This window comes from Lichenostomus cassidix, chromosome 1Aa (genome assembly GCF_008360975.1).
Source record: "Lichenostomus cassidix isolate B80296 chromosome 1Aa, HeHo_3.0, whole genome shotgun sequence".
NCBI lineage: Eukaryota > Metazoa > Chordata > Aves > Passeriformes > Meliphagidae > Lichenostomus > Lichenostomus cassidix.
In genome coordinates this window covers 12,185,174-12,199,051 of record NC_139480.1, presented here as the reverse complement: position 1 = coordinate 12,199,051, position 13,878 = coordinate 12,185,174, and the positions used below count along the sequence as shown (strand labels likewise).

Below are 13,878 nucleotides of genomic sequence, written 5' to 3'. Positions count from 1 at the left end.
TCACAGCACTTAAAAATTCCAGACCAGAGTTTGGTGTGGCTTCTAATCAGACCACAGAGGTAAATGAATAACTAGCTATTTGCACTTGTATAACTTGTACATGATCCTTGACAGTACAGTCACAGAAACACAGAATGGGTCAGGTTGGAAGGGGCCATGGTGGGTCATCTAGTCCAACCTCCCTGCTCAAGCAGGGTCACCCTAGAGCACATTGCATCCATGTATAGCCTCATCCTCCACATGTCCCAAAGGTGGATGTTTTCAGAGTAAAAAGCTCACAGTAAAATTTCCTAGGTTAGCTACATGTGTAGGTATATAACCCAGACAGCTGTTAAACTGTAGTTTGCTAACAGATAACCTCAGGATTATATCAATGCTAAAACAGTCTTTTAGAAACATGTAACATTTACGCTTATAGGTATCTTCTGTCAAATTTATAACTAGGTTCAAACTGATGGAAGTTTTGTAAAATAAACTAATAGAAGCATTACATTTCCACTTCATTCCACTAGGACTAAGTAGACACCAACTAACAGATTAAGCAATGTGAAATATATAAGGTATTGTGGAAAACACACATATTAAAATTGCTTTGCCATTTGATGTTTTGCATAAGTTGAACCATTAGCACATAATCAGGGATTTGTCAATTCTGCATGGAAAACTTTGCGATTTACAATGGAGGCATGGATTTCTGCAGCTCTTGTATTCAGAAGAAAGGTAAATACATGATTTTAATAAAACTGAAGGTACAAGGAGCAACATATATAAATACACAACAGGAATTTTTGAACCATGACTGAAATTATGCCTTCAGGGAAAATATATATATGTTGTTCTGTTGCAACTTTAACTTTGAAACAATTAAGAAAATTTTGTACAATTTTAAATTTTTTGCAGCGTGAAACTACATTAATAGTCTAACTATTGCTGCATAGTCTAACACTTTTTATGAACATAAATTTTACCAGACAACACCAGCCAACATATTTTTTTCATTGTTTTTAAGGGCTGCAGCCGTGTGTTAGTTACAGTGGATTTGAACCTCACCAGTGCAGAATTCATCCAGTTTTATTTCATGTACGGATGTCTGATAACTCCTAATAACCGCAACCAAGGAGTGCTGCTGGAGTATTCTGTGAATGGTGGAATCACCTGGAGCCTCCTAATGGAAATTTTCTATGATCAATTCAGCAAGCCTGGGTTTGTAGATACTTTTTTTCTGCCTGTGTAACTTTATCTATGAAAGTAAGGTGGTCTTGAATGTTTCACAAGAACCTGTGGGACACATTACTGTTGTGGTTTGGATATCAGATCCTTACAAATTCAGCTTCTACAGTCCTACAAACATTCACAAATGGTCTTGGTGCCATTGTAGTGTACTTTAGCATCAGCATTTGTGCAGCTGTTAGGCCAGAAATACAAGATCAGTTAGGAACCCGTAGCAGACTGGTAGATTTGTAAATGGTTGCATGAAGATAAATAATTACCTACTGTAGTGATGTCCATCCTGTTCTTTAAGTTGCTAACATTTGCAATCTAGTTCCTTAATGGCAAGAGCATAAAATCACTGATTGTTATAAGTTAATTATAAAATGGTGTGTGGAGGAGATACTGCATTTCTGCAGTTATCCATCAAAAGGATGGATACACTCAAACCCTACCTTCAGATGTTTGTGGGATTCAAATCATGCAAATCAGGTGAGCTGACGTTTTCCTCACTGGATAATTTAAAAGATTCATAGAAAATGGGGTTGTGGGGGGCCCATTATTTTTTATTTTATTTGAACACACCAAGAAATCACTAGCACTTTAATTAGACATGAGATTTCAGTGTACTATCATCTACAGTTGTAATAGAACAGACAAAATTTTACTGGAACATTGCTATCTGCTGAAAGGCTCCAGGTTGAAAAAAGTCATCTTAATTTTACTTCAACATTCTCCTTCTTAATTAGGACCTTCTGACCACACTCTGCTAGTCCAGACCACTCCCATGCAGTTGCTCCCATAAGGACAGGTGGAGTAAGTGAGGTTGTTCAAACCATGCCACAGTCTGGGGGCTGACTGTTCCCACCTTTCTCTGAGCCTCTGTCCCTGGGATGACATTGGGAGTGATCAGAAAGATTTTCACTTCAGCAATATCTCCTTGAGGAACATAGGCTAGACCAGTCTTTTTCTTCTTTCCTGACTTCCATGTATTCTAGGAAACACCGGGAATGGACCTGGTCAAAGCACCCAGCACAGAGCATTGCAAAGTGTCCTCCTCCTGCAGCTTTCCTACAACTAATTTCCACCTTTTATTCCAGCTTTGTGAACATCCTCCTTCCCTACGATGCCAAAACCATCGGCACACGCTTCCGCTGGTGGCAGCCCAAGCACGACGGGCTGGACCAGAACGACTGGGCCATCGACAACGTGCTGATCTCGGGCTCAGCCGACCAGAGGACAGTGATGCTCGACACCTTCAGCAGTGCTCCCCTGCCGCAGCACGAGCGCTCCCCGGCCGACGCGGGGCCAACGGGCAGGATTGCCTTCGACATGGTCATGGAGGACAAAACCACAGGTAAAGCTTCCACCTGCAGCTGAACTGAAGGGCAAGAAGCCAGTGCAGCAATTTGCAGGTCTTGCTGAGCCTCTGAATCTTTGTCTCACTGTGGTTGTGATTACAGACAATCCCATCGCCACAGAGGTCTTGTGCTTTGCTTTATTCGTTCACAAAAAAAGTGAAATGACAAAATGTAATGCAGATTTTTATTGCATGAAGTTACTTAGAAGATTAATTTGTTTTCAAAAAAAGATAAAGTAATTTAAAAGTGCTGGGTTATTCCAAGAAGCTTTCTTATCCTGAGTATCTGTTCCTTATTTCCTAACTTTTAAAAGTATTCTTTAAGGAAGTTAATCTAAGTTTACAACTAAATTTTGTAGAAGATGCATTTCTGTATGTTTACAAGCTTTAACAGCTGCCAGTTTAAAGCTTTTACAAGCTTTAAAAGCTGCCAGTTTTTTTACCCACTAAAAAGCTCTCCCAAAATGTTGAGTACAACAGATATTCATCTTTTAAGTCTCAGATCTTTACTTCTTGAACGTTAAAAAATAATGCTGTAATGCTTATGTAAGAGAGTAGTAAGAGGAGCAATAAATGTGATAAATGCAATACATATTTACATGGGAAAGATGGGGTACTGACATTCTCAGGAGCAATACTAAATAATTCTCATGTAGGCTGGAAAATAAAGCCATGAATCACCTTCTGTGGTTAAAACCACTCCCCACTTAATTTATATTGTCATTGAATAATACTGACATTGCCATTTATTTTCAAGTTAATGAACACTGGTTATTCCATGATGATTGCTCAATTGAGAGATTTTGTGATTCTCCTGATGGTGTCATGATCTGCGGGAGCCACGATGGCAGAGAGGTCTATGCAGTCACCCATGACCTGACTCCTACAGAAGGCTGGATTATGCAATTCAAGGTAAAATCTGTCTGCAATATAATTATTCAACACCACATTTTGTTCCAGGTCTAAGTAGATCTTTCAGGATGTAGGATGATGTATAGACTTACACAGGAGCCATTCTCTGCAGGGAAAAGGGTTTGTTGTTATTAGGCCATCCTCGTTTTTCTTACTTACTTCATGTTGGTCAGCTTTAATAGCACAGGCTATTCTCAAAGTTGACATTCTTCTCTTCCAGCACTGCAGTTCTGTGGACATCATGTAATAAGGATATCACACATCTGCAGGAGCCTGTTTTGTTACAGCTGCTTTGTGAGGGAAAAGCAGCTCTACAGTAGTTCACACTGCTCCTGTGTTGTCATGCATTCACATCAAACCTGCACCCAAACTGGCCTTCATGCACCCCTTTACCTAAATTAAGGGAATAACCCAGCAATATAGGGAAGTTGCAAGAGTCCTTTGCACATCTGTCCATAAAGATAGTCTACCTAATCTGTGGCCTTCTCCAAAATATTCAAATATTTTTGAATTGTTGGGTGGGAGGAGAGATTAACTTTATTTTCTATGTGGTACTGTGGTATAAGGCACAAGTGTCAAAATCTGGAAATCCAGAAATGTGAGCTATCTAGAAGAAAACAAAATTCACAATGTGGTGTCTGTTCTCAGTCTTGGGAGTATCAAAGAGATCTGTGGATCACTGGTACCATACAGGCACTGTTACTGCCATCATTTCAAGAAAACTTCTGCAGTCACTTTTCAGATTCAAACACTTTTTAAACTCCACCATCACCATTAATTCTTAATTACTGATGCTCTCTTCTCCATTAGGTTTCTGTTGGATGTAAAACCTCAGAAAAGCTTGCACAAAATCAGGTCCATGTCCAGTATTCCACCGACTTTGGTGTTAGCTGGAGCTACTTAGTACCTCAGTGCTTACCAGCTGATCCAAAATGTTCTGGGAGTGTCTCACAGCCATCTGTCTTCTTTCCCACAAAAGGATGGAAAAGAGTAACTTATTCACTGCCTGAAAGCCTTGTGGGCAAGTAAGTATGAACTTGCTACTCATTTTGTCTTGGATTGAGTAGCTTCCTAGAAACACAACAGGCAATATATCTGCCTATTCATTTTCTTTCAAGGAAACTGCAGAATAGCCATATCCGTGTTCATTACATTATGGATATGTAAAAATCAATATCAATAGGTACTTCCACTACTTGTGGAAGCTTGGAGGGTAGTACAGTCATGAGTATGTTGTGTTTAATCACCTTTTCTCAACTGAGCAAAGTTGTTTCATGCATATGTCTGGTTTTCTTAATTTCTTTATATCTAGTCCCGTGAGATTTCGGTTCTACCAGAAATACTCAGATATGCAGTGGGCCATTGATAATTTCTACCTGGGCCCTGGTTGCCTGGAAAACTGTAGAGGTCATGGAGACTGCCTGAATGAGCAATGCATCTGTGATCCTGGGTATTCAGGTCCAAATTGCTACCTAACCCAGACACTGAAGGTAATTTTACCGCATGTTTTAAAATATTAATTTTGGCATGTGTTTGACTGAGAAGGAGAGAGAGGAGAGACTGATCCCACTGGAAATTTAGCTTTGACTCCTGTCAGCCTGAAGACAGTCAAATCCCTTTTCAGCCCTTTCATCAGTTTTTTAACAAGACTATTACTGCATTATTCAAGAACAGGTTTGTTGCTTTGCAAATAACACTTAGCCTGAAAAAGCTGTGATAAAGTTCACTGTTCATCTTTCAATCATCATTATAGGATGTAAATCACCCTGGCACATACGGTTATATGTGATCAAGACAGAAAGATACTTCTTACTGGGGAAGAGCTTACTGAAGTAGGGAACGAAGGAAGATAGCATAAAATAAGAAAATTAATTCACCTGGCTGTTACTTATGTTACCCAAAAATAAGCGAGTCGACTCTAGTAGGACATTGCTAATTTAAAAGTTAAAAATAACAGACTATCTCCTCAGTTATCATTTGAATTATTATAACCTTCTGGTTTTCATCTGAAATACTAATTACATGAACAAATATCAATGTCTGTTTGCAATTTTTTATTAGTAATGTATCCAGCACATTAAGGACATTTGGGATAAAATGGCAGCAATTTTAGGGGAGTTCTACTGCTATCTCCTTAATGCCAGGATTGCAGGTTTTGCTGGGGAAAAATACAGAATATTTTTTCTCCCATGCATACAGAAGTCTCCCATGTTGCTCTCTGCCATAAAAACCTTGCCATTAATTTGCACATGCCAGTTTTAATTTGCTGGATTACCTCCCAAGCATGTTAAAATCCAGCCCTAATATATTTCACATTTAGCCAATTAGGTTCAAGTGGCCAAACATTCAGTCAAAAGTGATTATGTTCAGTCACCCTGAGAAAAATTTACAGTGTTCATGAGCCCTTCAAACATGTTTTGGTCAGTTCCAGTTGTGATTACCAAAAAGACTTAAGATCTTACTTACCTGTACTTTATGTTAACTACCTTTCTTACAGACTTTCCTAAAAGAACGCTTTGACAATGAAGAAATTAAACCAGATTTGTGGATGTCCTTAGAAGGTGGGAATACCTGTACTGAGTGTGGAATTCTCGCAGAAGACACAACTCTGTATTTTGGAGGTGCAACTGTGAGGCAGGCTGTCACTCAAGACCTGGACCTGCGGGGGGCAAAGTAGGTCATGTTTCCATGTCATTGTCACGGGGAATGCAGTGTCACACTGGCAAAGCACCAGGCAGCAGAGCTGGTAGCTCAGGGAATTCCTAGGCCACCACAAGAATAGCACTCCCTGAGGCAGACACTAATGAGATTATGATTCTGAAGGTGCTAATGCTTTCAGATGAGTCACAGAGAGCAAGGCTCACCCCAGCACAGGTGAAGCAGCAGGTCCCTTTGTCCAGAAATGTTCTGGAATCAGCAAGTTCTGTCCTGCAAAGAGGCAAGACATCAGTCTCCTGGACATCATTCCTGGAGGCACCAGCCATGTCTCTCACAAGTTCAGAGCAAAACCTCTGCTGGTTGTCCTCTTTCGGGTGATATGAGACCCATTCCACTTCTGTGCTGTTGAAGAGGATGACTTACCAGGAGAGCAATGGAACTCTGTCAGTTTAGACAAGCTAAGAACATGATGTAGACAACTTGAGCATAATTTCTCTTGACCATATGGCTTTAATGAAGCCACACACTCTGACTTCTGAAACTCTGCAAGTTTGCTGAATCACAGGAAGGAAGGGGCCTCAGGGAGTCTCTAGTCCTGTAAGCCAGGTAAACTGGTAAGTCAAAGCCAGGTAACACTGAACTCAGACCAGTTTGCTCAGGATTTTTTCCCACTGGATCTTTAAAAACCTCCAAGAACAAAGATCCTACAGTCTGGCTGGACAGTTTGTTCCAGTGTTCAGTTAGTGTGAGAGTGATTTCTTTTTTCCCTGTTAAATCCATTTACAATTTCCTGTTTTTTCAGTGTTTGACCACTGGGTCTGTGCTCTGGCCCCAGTCATTCCAGTGTCCTTCACTGACCTTCCCTTAGTTTATCAACATCTTTTATGTCCTTTGTTGATACAAGGGCACCTTAATACACAGTGAGCTCCCATTCCACCAGACTCTCAGGGACCTCTAAGCAAAGCAGCTCCCATCCAGTTTGTCCCCAGCTGGTACATTTGCAATGGGTAATTCTCTCCCAAGGGGCAGTTCTTAGCTGAATTCCATGAGGCTCCCATGAGAATTACTAGGCAATGTTTTTGGAAACCTTTGTAGTACTTGTACCACAGTGATGTTATTTGCTTAAAAATGCTGGGATTTGGAAGAATTTCAGCATGTCTGTTAACAGAAAACAAATCTATATTTGTGCAGATCTTTAACAGATATGATTATATACATTTACTCTTAGGTTTCTACAGTACTGGGGGAGAATTGGGAGTGAAAACAACATGACAACATGCCACAGACCGACTTGCAGAAAAGAGGGAGTGCTGCTAGACTATTCCATTGATGGAGGCAAGTACATACTGTAGTCACAGCTAAGTCTGTTTCTGTATCCATGCACCATGAATATCTGAGAAGTTGTCAGAGATCCAAAATAAAAAGCTTATTTGTAAAGTTATTTTTGTCCATGTCCCCCATCTAAAATTTCCATCTATTGCTCAGGAGTTTTCCATAATCCTCCTGCCTTTTTTCAGTAATCAGTGGCTTCCACCCAAGCTGATTCCTTTTTACCACTACAGGATTGCTCTTACAGTGAGTAACTGTTGCCAGCTATCCTTAGCATGATGAAGTTAAGCTTCATCAGAAGACCATAACTATTACTTTTCATTTCTTATTATCTTACTTTAATCCTTTAGAAGATTCTACCATATGTTTTCTTTTTATCACTAAACCTGCATCTTCTCATTCTAGGGATCTCCTGGACTTTGCTCCATGAGATGGATTACCAAAAGTACATCTCCGTGAGGCACGACTACATCCTGCTGCCGGAGCACGCCCTGACCAACACCACGCGCCTGCGCTGGTGGCAGCCCTTCCCCATCAGCAGTGGGCTCGTGGTGCCTGGCCCTGACCGAGCCCAGTGGGCTCTGGATAACATCCTCATCGGGGGAGCAGAGATCAACCCCAGCCAGCTGGTGGATACCTTTGATGACGGTAAAACAGGCTGCCACAGCTCGTCTGTTGTCTGGCATTATCTGTTCTTAACTTACCTGAGCCCTGGGAGCTTGCAAGCAGACTTTCATTTATTTTAACTCTGCAATTTTTTCTTTTTGTAGACTAATGCTATTTATATGCTGTCCTTCATGCTATTAATAGGAGTGTGTGTATATATACATATGTATATATATATATATATATACATGTATATTCAAATATGTGTGTGCACATATATGTAGACACACAAAAAATTTTATTTCAGTCCAACTCATTTCATTTAAATTCCTGGTATTATACTTCTGTTTCATCATAATTTTTTTAAAGTACTATTATTTAAACATTTTAATAACCTTTCTGGAGCTGAATGTCTTCATGATGTCTGTTAGTAGCTTACTGTGTGTCATTACAGATAGCATAAATGCAGTGTCTATATCACTAAAGTGCTCTACCTAGTGATTCTGTGGATTCATTACTAAGCCTTGATGTTTACCAAGACAATGCAGTAATTGTATTTAACTCATCTTAATAGAAGGCACCTCTCATGAAGAAAACTGGAGCTTTTACCCTAATGCAGTCAGAACTGCAGGGTTCTGTGGAAATCCATCATTCCATCTCTACTGGCCAAATAAGAAAAAGGATAAAACACACAACATCCTGTCCTCCAGGGAGCTCATTATACAGCCAGGATACATGATGCAGTTTAAAGTAAGAAATGTTCTCTCTCTCCAAAGTAAAGAACACAATGAAAATTCATCTAATGTGTCTCCAGAAATTATTCTTCTTCCAACTAGGATGCTCAGTTGGATGAATAATTAATTGTGGCTTTTTACTAGAAATTATAGGAAAGTGTGAAGTGTAGGTAATGAGAACCAGAAAGGCTGCATGAATGTAAAATGTCAAAATATTCTGACTGTCTGTATGCTTTTGGGGTTAGTCAGAGGGATGGGAAGTCTAATACCTTTTTCCTGAAATTACTGGATCATCAGATACAGTAGGAATTATTTTCTAACGTGAGAATAGATGTCATGCAGAATAAGCTACTTTCCCCTAATTTGTGAAGAAGCAGAAAAAGCAAGGGAGAAGGAGGCTGGAGAAGAGTGGCATATGGAAAATGCAAGTGTGTTCAAGTAGAAGTACCCCTTCTACTTACTTATGTCATGGCAAATGACCTAAACAATCAGAGAAACATTTCTGAGTATTTCACTTTGATTTAAGATAGAATTCTGCACAGGGCCAAAGGCAACAAGTAGTTGTTTTCCACAAATGTTCTTGGCCATTCCCCAAGTACCCTGTCTTAAATAAACCAGGAATTAACATGAAAGTAAGGTTATAAAAATACTAATCCATTTTCTTATTATGGTTTTTCCCTTGCTCTTCTGTTTGACAAGATAGTTCCAGAATTTTCCATCTTCCACTGATTAATATTTTCACCTTTTCTCAACATCATTGCCTATTTTATATTGACTGTGTAATATAATCCCTAAAGCACTGTTTCCCCCACTGAGAACCTTCAAAGAAATTATATAAAAGAGGAGTCTCATATGTTTTTTACTACTGAATGTCAATATCCCCCTCCAAATGCTTATTTTACCCAGCCTATCATCTTTTTCCTGTATTTTAAGGCCAAAATTATTATAACCCTTCAACATTTAATAGTTCATTTTACTAAACTCTTATTGCAAAGTTTTTCTGTCCAGATTCTCTCCCCCTTTTTCTTCACCACTCACAGCAAAGATTTTATTTCTAAACTAAGAACTCAGCTCTAGCATGGCTTCTGTTTGGTTTTGAAATTTAGCATCTTATTATCTAATCAAGAATGTACACTGGCTACTGTAATCTTTCTACTGTAATATGGAACAAATATGTCAATTGTTTTAAATATTCAGAATAATTCTGTTCCTAAATTGGACTGATTTAACGTTTATGTCCACACGTTTATCATTATGAATTTTAAATTTCATAGGTGCTTCAATTCTGGAAATGCCAAGGACCTACCATATCTTTTTGTTTCAGAAAAAAAATGTTTGTTTAGATATTTAATTTGGACTTTAGAAATGAAGTGTTAGGATTCTGTTAGGAAATAACAGTAGCAAGGAAGTAAAAATTTTTAAGTAAGGGCAGTATCTGAAGTATTGTGTCTTTTGTTTTCCATCCACCTTTGATGAATTTTTCCCATATTCTAAGTTGACAATCTCTTATACACCCCATAAAGAAAAAAAAAGGGAGAACATAACTCGATTATATATCACTTTAAATGTCTACCTGACTTGTTACAGCAGCTGATTTTATTTGTGCTGTAGATCGTGGTTGGCTGCGAGGCAAATTCTTGTGGGGACCTCCACTCAGTGATGCTGGAGTATACAAAGGATGCCAGGTAAATGACAGCAGAATCCACAGACCTGAGGAAAAAATAGTGTGACATAAAAAACCTAGAGAGCTTTTATTTATTAAAGCAATTTCTTTCCTATTCGTGTTGCAACAGAATCTGAACAAAGCCTGTGTGCAAGCACTGGGATTTGTCTACATAACTCCCATAAATTCTCTTTATAATTTATCCCATATGTTGACAAATTCATGGCATTGCACTTGCAGTTGCAGTCATGAGCATGTTCCTGTTAAAAATGTGCTTGCAGGAAACCACATTTGCAGGAAACTGTTGTTTCAGTAGGATACAGAACCAAGCTGTAATGAAGTGGGAGTTACTTAATTCCACATTGGTCTTTAACAAGCAAATAACACTGCCTTGTGTGCTGTAGAATAGCAGCACATTATAATTTGTAAAAATGAACATATATACAGTGCTCAGATGACTGTGGGTGAAAATGTAGCAAATTCTGTTGGGACTCTTCTGAACACTGTAAGAGAGAGGCTAAAGAGCAGCTTCCTAAATAAATCATTCAGTCTTGCAGCCCAGAGCAGCTGTATGTACCACTCTGCTGGGAGTACCACCACCAAGGGTTCCACAACACCTCAAACCTGGGGCTGAAGCGTCCTCCCTGGCTGAACCTGTGCTTCAGCTTCTCATCCCTTGTTGATTTGTGGCTCCAGAGCATGGAAACTATTGCTGACAATCTCTTCTGTTTGTTTAGTAAGATAGGCAATGTCATGACCCTTAAAAATCACCTGTTTTACTTTCATCATTTTTTCAGTTGTTGTAAAATGTTTTTCTTTTTTCTTTTCTTTTCTTTTGTTTTTTCTTACTACAGGACAGACTCATGGCAACTTGTCCAGACGCACTGTCTTCCTTCCTCATCTAATAGCATTGGCTGCTCCCCATTTCAATTCCATGAAGCTACCATCTATAACTCTGTCAACAGCTCCATGTGGAGAAGAATTACTATCCAGCTGCCTGACCATGTCTCATCTAGGTAAGTTAATGAAAGATCAGCTCACTGTGGACCTGTAAAGTGACAGCTGTCTTGGTGGCATGGTTTACTGGGAACAACTGGTGAATTAAAAATGATTCCTTATTGCGGGATTTAGATCTGATACATAACTAATGTTCTTTGGGAAGCTTTTTGTTAATAATTTTTGTTAATTTTTGTTAAAGCTTTTTGTTGCCCATGATATAGCAGGGTGGCTCTTTCTGGTTATTGAAGTCACAGCCCCCTCACATGACATTTTTGGTTACATTTGCTGCTGTGGTATTAGAATATCTCTGTACAAATGCATTTAATTGCTAGATACCATAATACAGTGTTTGAATTTTGATATTTGCAGTGCAACTCAGTTCAGGTGGATTCAGAAGGGAGAAGAGCTAGAGAAGCAGAGCTGGGCAATCGATCATGTGTACATTGGGGAAGCGTGCCCGAAGCTCTGCAGTGGCCACGGGTATTGCACAACTGGAGCCATTTGCATCTGTGACGAAGGATACCAAGGTTCCATTTCTTCCATTTCTCTCTTGTACATCTACTACAGTCTAATCTGGCTCAAAATTAAACAAAAAGACAAAGTGATGTATCATGTCCAAATTCATCGCTGGAATGTCTGAGTAATAAATTCAAAATTAATAATTTGTCAGAGCTGCAAAAAACAGCTTTCCCTCTCCTTACTTCTGGATTGAGTCAGCAGTCTCTCCTGTCTGGCACTGTATGTAAAGTCGATCCAGCCTTTACTGAAGGCAGAAAATGGTTACTTGATTACCCAGAATTGGCTTCCACCCCTGTCCTCCTTCCAAGGGTGCATCCCAGAGGATGCACAAATGGGATCCAGATGTTGACGAGTGGCATCTCTAAGGGACTCAATGTCCCATCAGGACAGAGTGTTCTGCTCTAATCCCTCAATGCAGCTAAGCACATGCCTAATGGTACCTGAGTGCCCTTGGTAAACTCTTAAGTGCTTTGTGGGAGTGCAGCCAGTGTTTAATGTCTTCCAGGAGAGCCTCATAACTTTATAAGATCAGATCCCTTCCGAGTTTTTAGACATATTTACCTTCAACCAGCAATTTGAGGTTTCTCCTATTGGCATCAATGAAAAACAGGGGAATCTGTATAGCAGTTCTTGAAGTTTTACTGCTGTAAAAAATAAGACTCACGGCATCAATTTTGTAAAAATGACTGCTGTATATCAATGTGCACATTATTAATGGATCTGCTGAAATATATTTAGGCTGTCCTCACACTGTATATTGAGCCACAACCTTGAATGGAATTACAATGACCTGTGACTCAATTTTCTCAGTTCTTTGCATTTTTGTGTGTTTTACACCTTCACTGTGTCATTTTTAGGTGATGACTGCTCTGTTTTTAGCCATGATCTGCCAAGTTATATTAAAGATAATTTTGAATCTGAAAGAGTCACTGAAATAAACTGGGAAACCATTCAGGGGGGAGTGATAGGGAATGGATGTGGACAGCTGGCACCCTACGCCCATGGAGATTCGCTCTATTTTAATGGATGTCAAGTAAGACAAGCTGTAACCAAGCCTCTGGATCTCACCCGAGCAAGGTAATAGCTTGAGCCTGAACAGCTCTTTTAACAATTTTTAATAAAGGAAGGTCTTCACATATATGTGCAGCCATGTGGGCCAGTATTGATGAGGACGGACTGGCCTGGCTATGCCATGCAGTTGGATGTGGCTAGCAGAAAACATTAGGGTTGGCAAAATGTTTTGTGACTTCAGTTTGGGAGATGGAGAGTGAGGATGTCAGATGAAAAGGTCAGATGTTTTCATCATGCCAAACAGAGCACTGTCTATGTAAGCCAGCACTGACAATGAAGCTGTTGGCAAAGACTAGACACCAGACTGCCTGGACCAGTGCCTGATCTGATAAGACAAATCCCATGTTTGTATGTGCCTCCACGATGGTTATGACTAAAGATGCTATTTAGTAATTACAGGCTCATTTTCCCATTTCGGTTGTCAAATAGAATTATGTTCACCTGGCAATGAACAGGAGTATCTTTTTCATCTATTGAGCCTCTTTGGCCATGGAAAAACAAATGTAACCAGTCTGTGCTGGCTCTTAGCAGAGTGACAGCTTTCAGGACTGGTTTATATTTAGTTGTCCAAAGCAAGATTAGAAACAGGATGAATAGGCCAATGGGCCAGATATAAATCAGGCTCTTCTCTTCTTACTTGAACACCCAGGTAGAATATAATGTATATTTTTAGGCACTTTATTATTTTCAAACTTTGTCATTTTTAAACTTTTCCTACACTCATTTACATGTTTGCATTTTATCCATCTCAGTTTTGTGCAGATATATTGCAAAATTGGATCTACTGCCTGCAACAATATGTTATACATAGTAAACTA

At 39.4% G+C, this 13,878-nt stretch overlaps 1 protein-coding gene across 2 annotated transcripts in view; it reads left to right on the top strand.

Annotated features, from left to right (window-relative positions):
• The window catches only part of RELN (reelin), a 272,354-nt gene that overhangs the window by 247,330 nt on the left and 11,146 nt on the right, over window positions 1-13,878 (top strand). For both annotated transcript variants that reach the window (XM_085040349.1, XM_085040356.1), the window contains exons 49-61: window positions 1,010-1,203; window positions 2,310-2,566; window positions 3,327-3,481; window positions 4,292-4,506; window positions 4,794-4,971; window positions 5,979-6,154; window positions 7,368-7,474; window positions 7,874-8,116; window positions 8,649-8,824; window positions 10,420-10,493; window positions 11,326-11,487; window positions 11,840-11,997; window positions 12,847-13,066. In XM_085040349.1, the coding sequence (XP_084896475.1) occupies window positions 1,010-1,203; window positions 2,310-2,566; window positions 3,327-3,481; window positions 4,292-4,506; window positions 4,794-4,971; window positions 5,979-6,154; window positions 7,368-7,474; window positions 7,874-8,116; window positions 8,649-8,824; window positions 10,420-10,493; window positions 11,326-11,487; window positions 11,840-11,997; window positions 12,847-13,066 (2,315 nt within the window). The remainder of the gene's footprint in view (window positions 1-1,009; window positions 1,204-2,309; window positions 2,567-3,326; window positions 3,482-4,291; window positions 4,507-4,793; window positions 4,972-5,978; window positions 6,155-7,367; window positions 7,475-7,873; window positions 8,117-8,648; window positions 8,825-10,419; window positions 10,494-11,325; window positions 11,488-11,839; window positions 11,998-12,846; window positions 13,067-13,878) is intronic.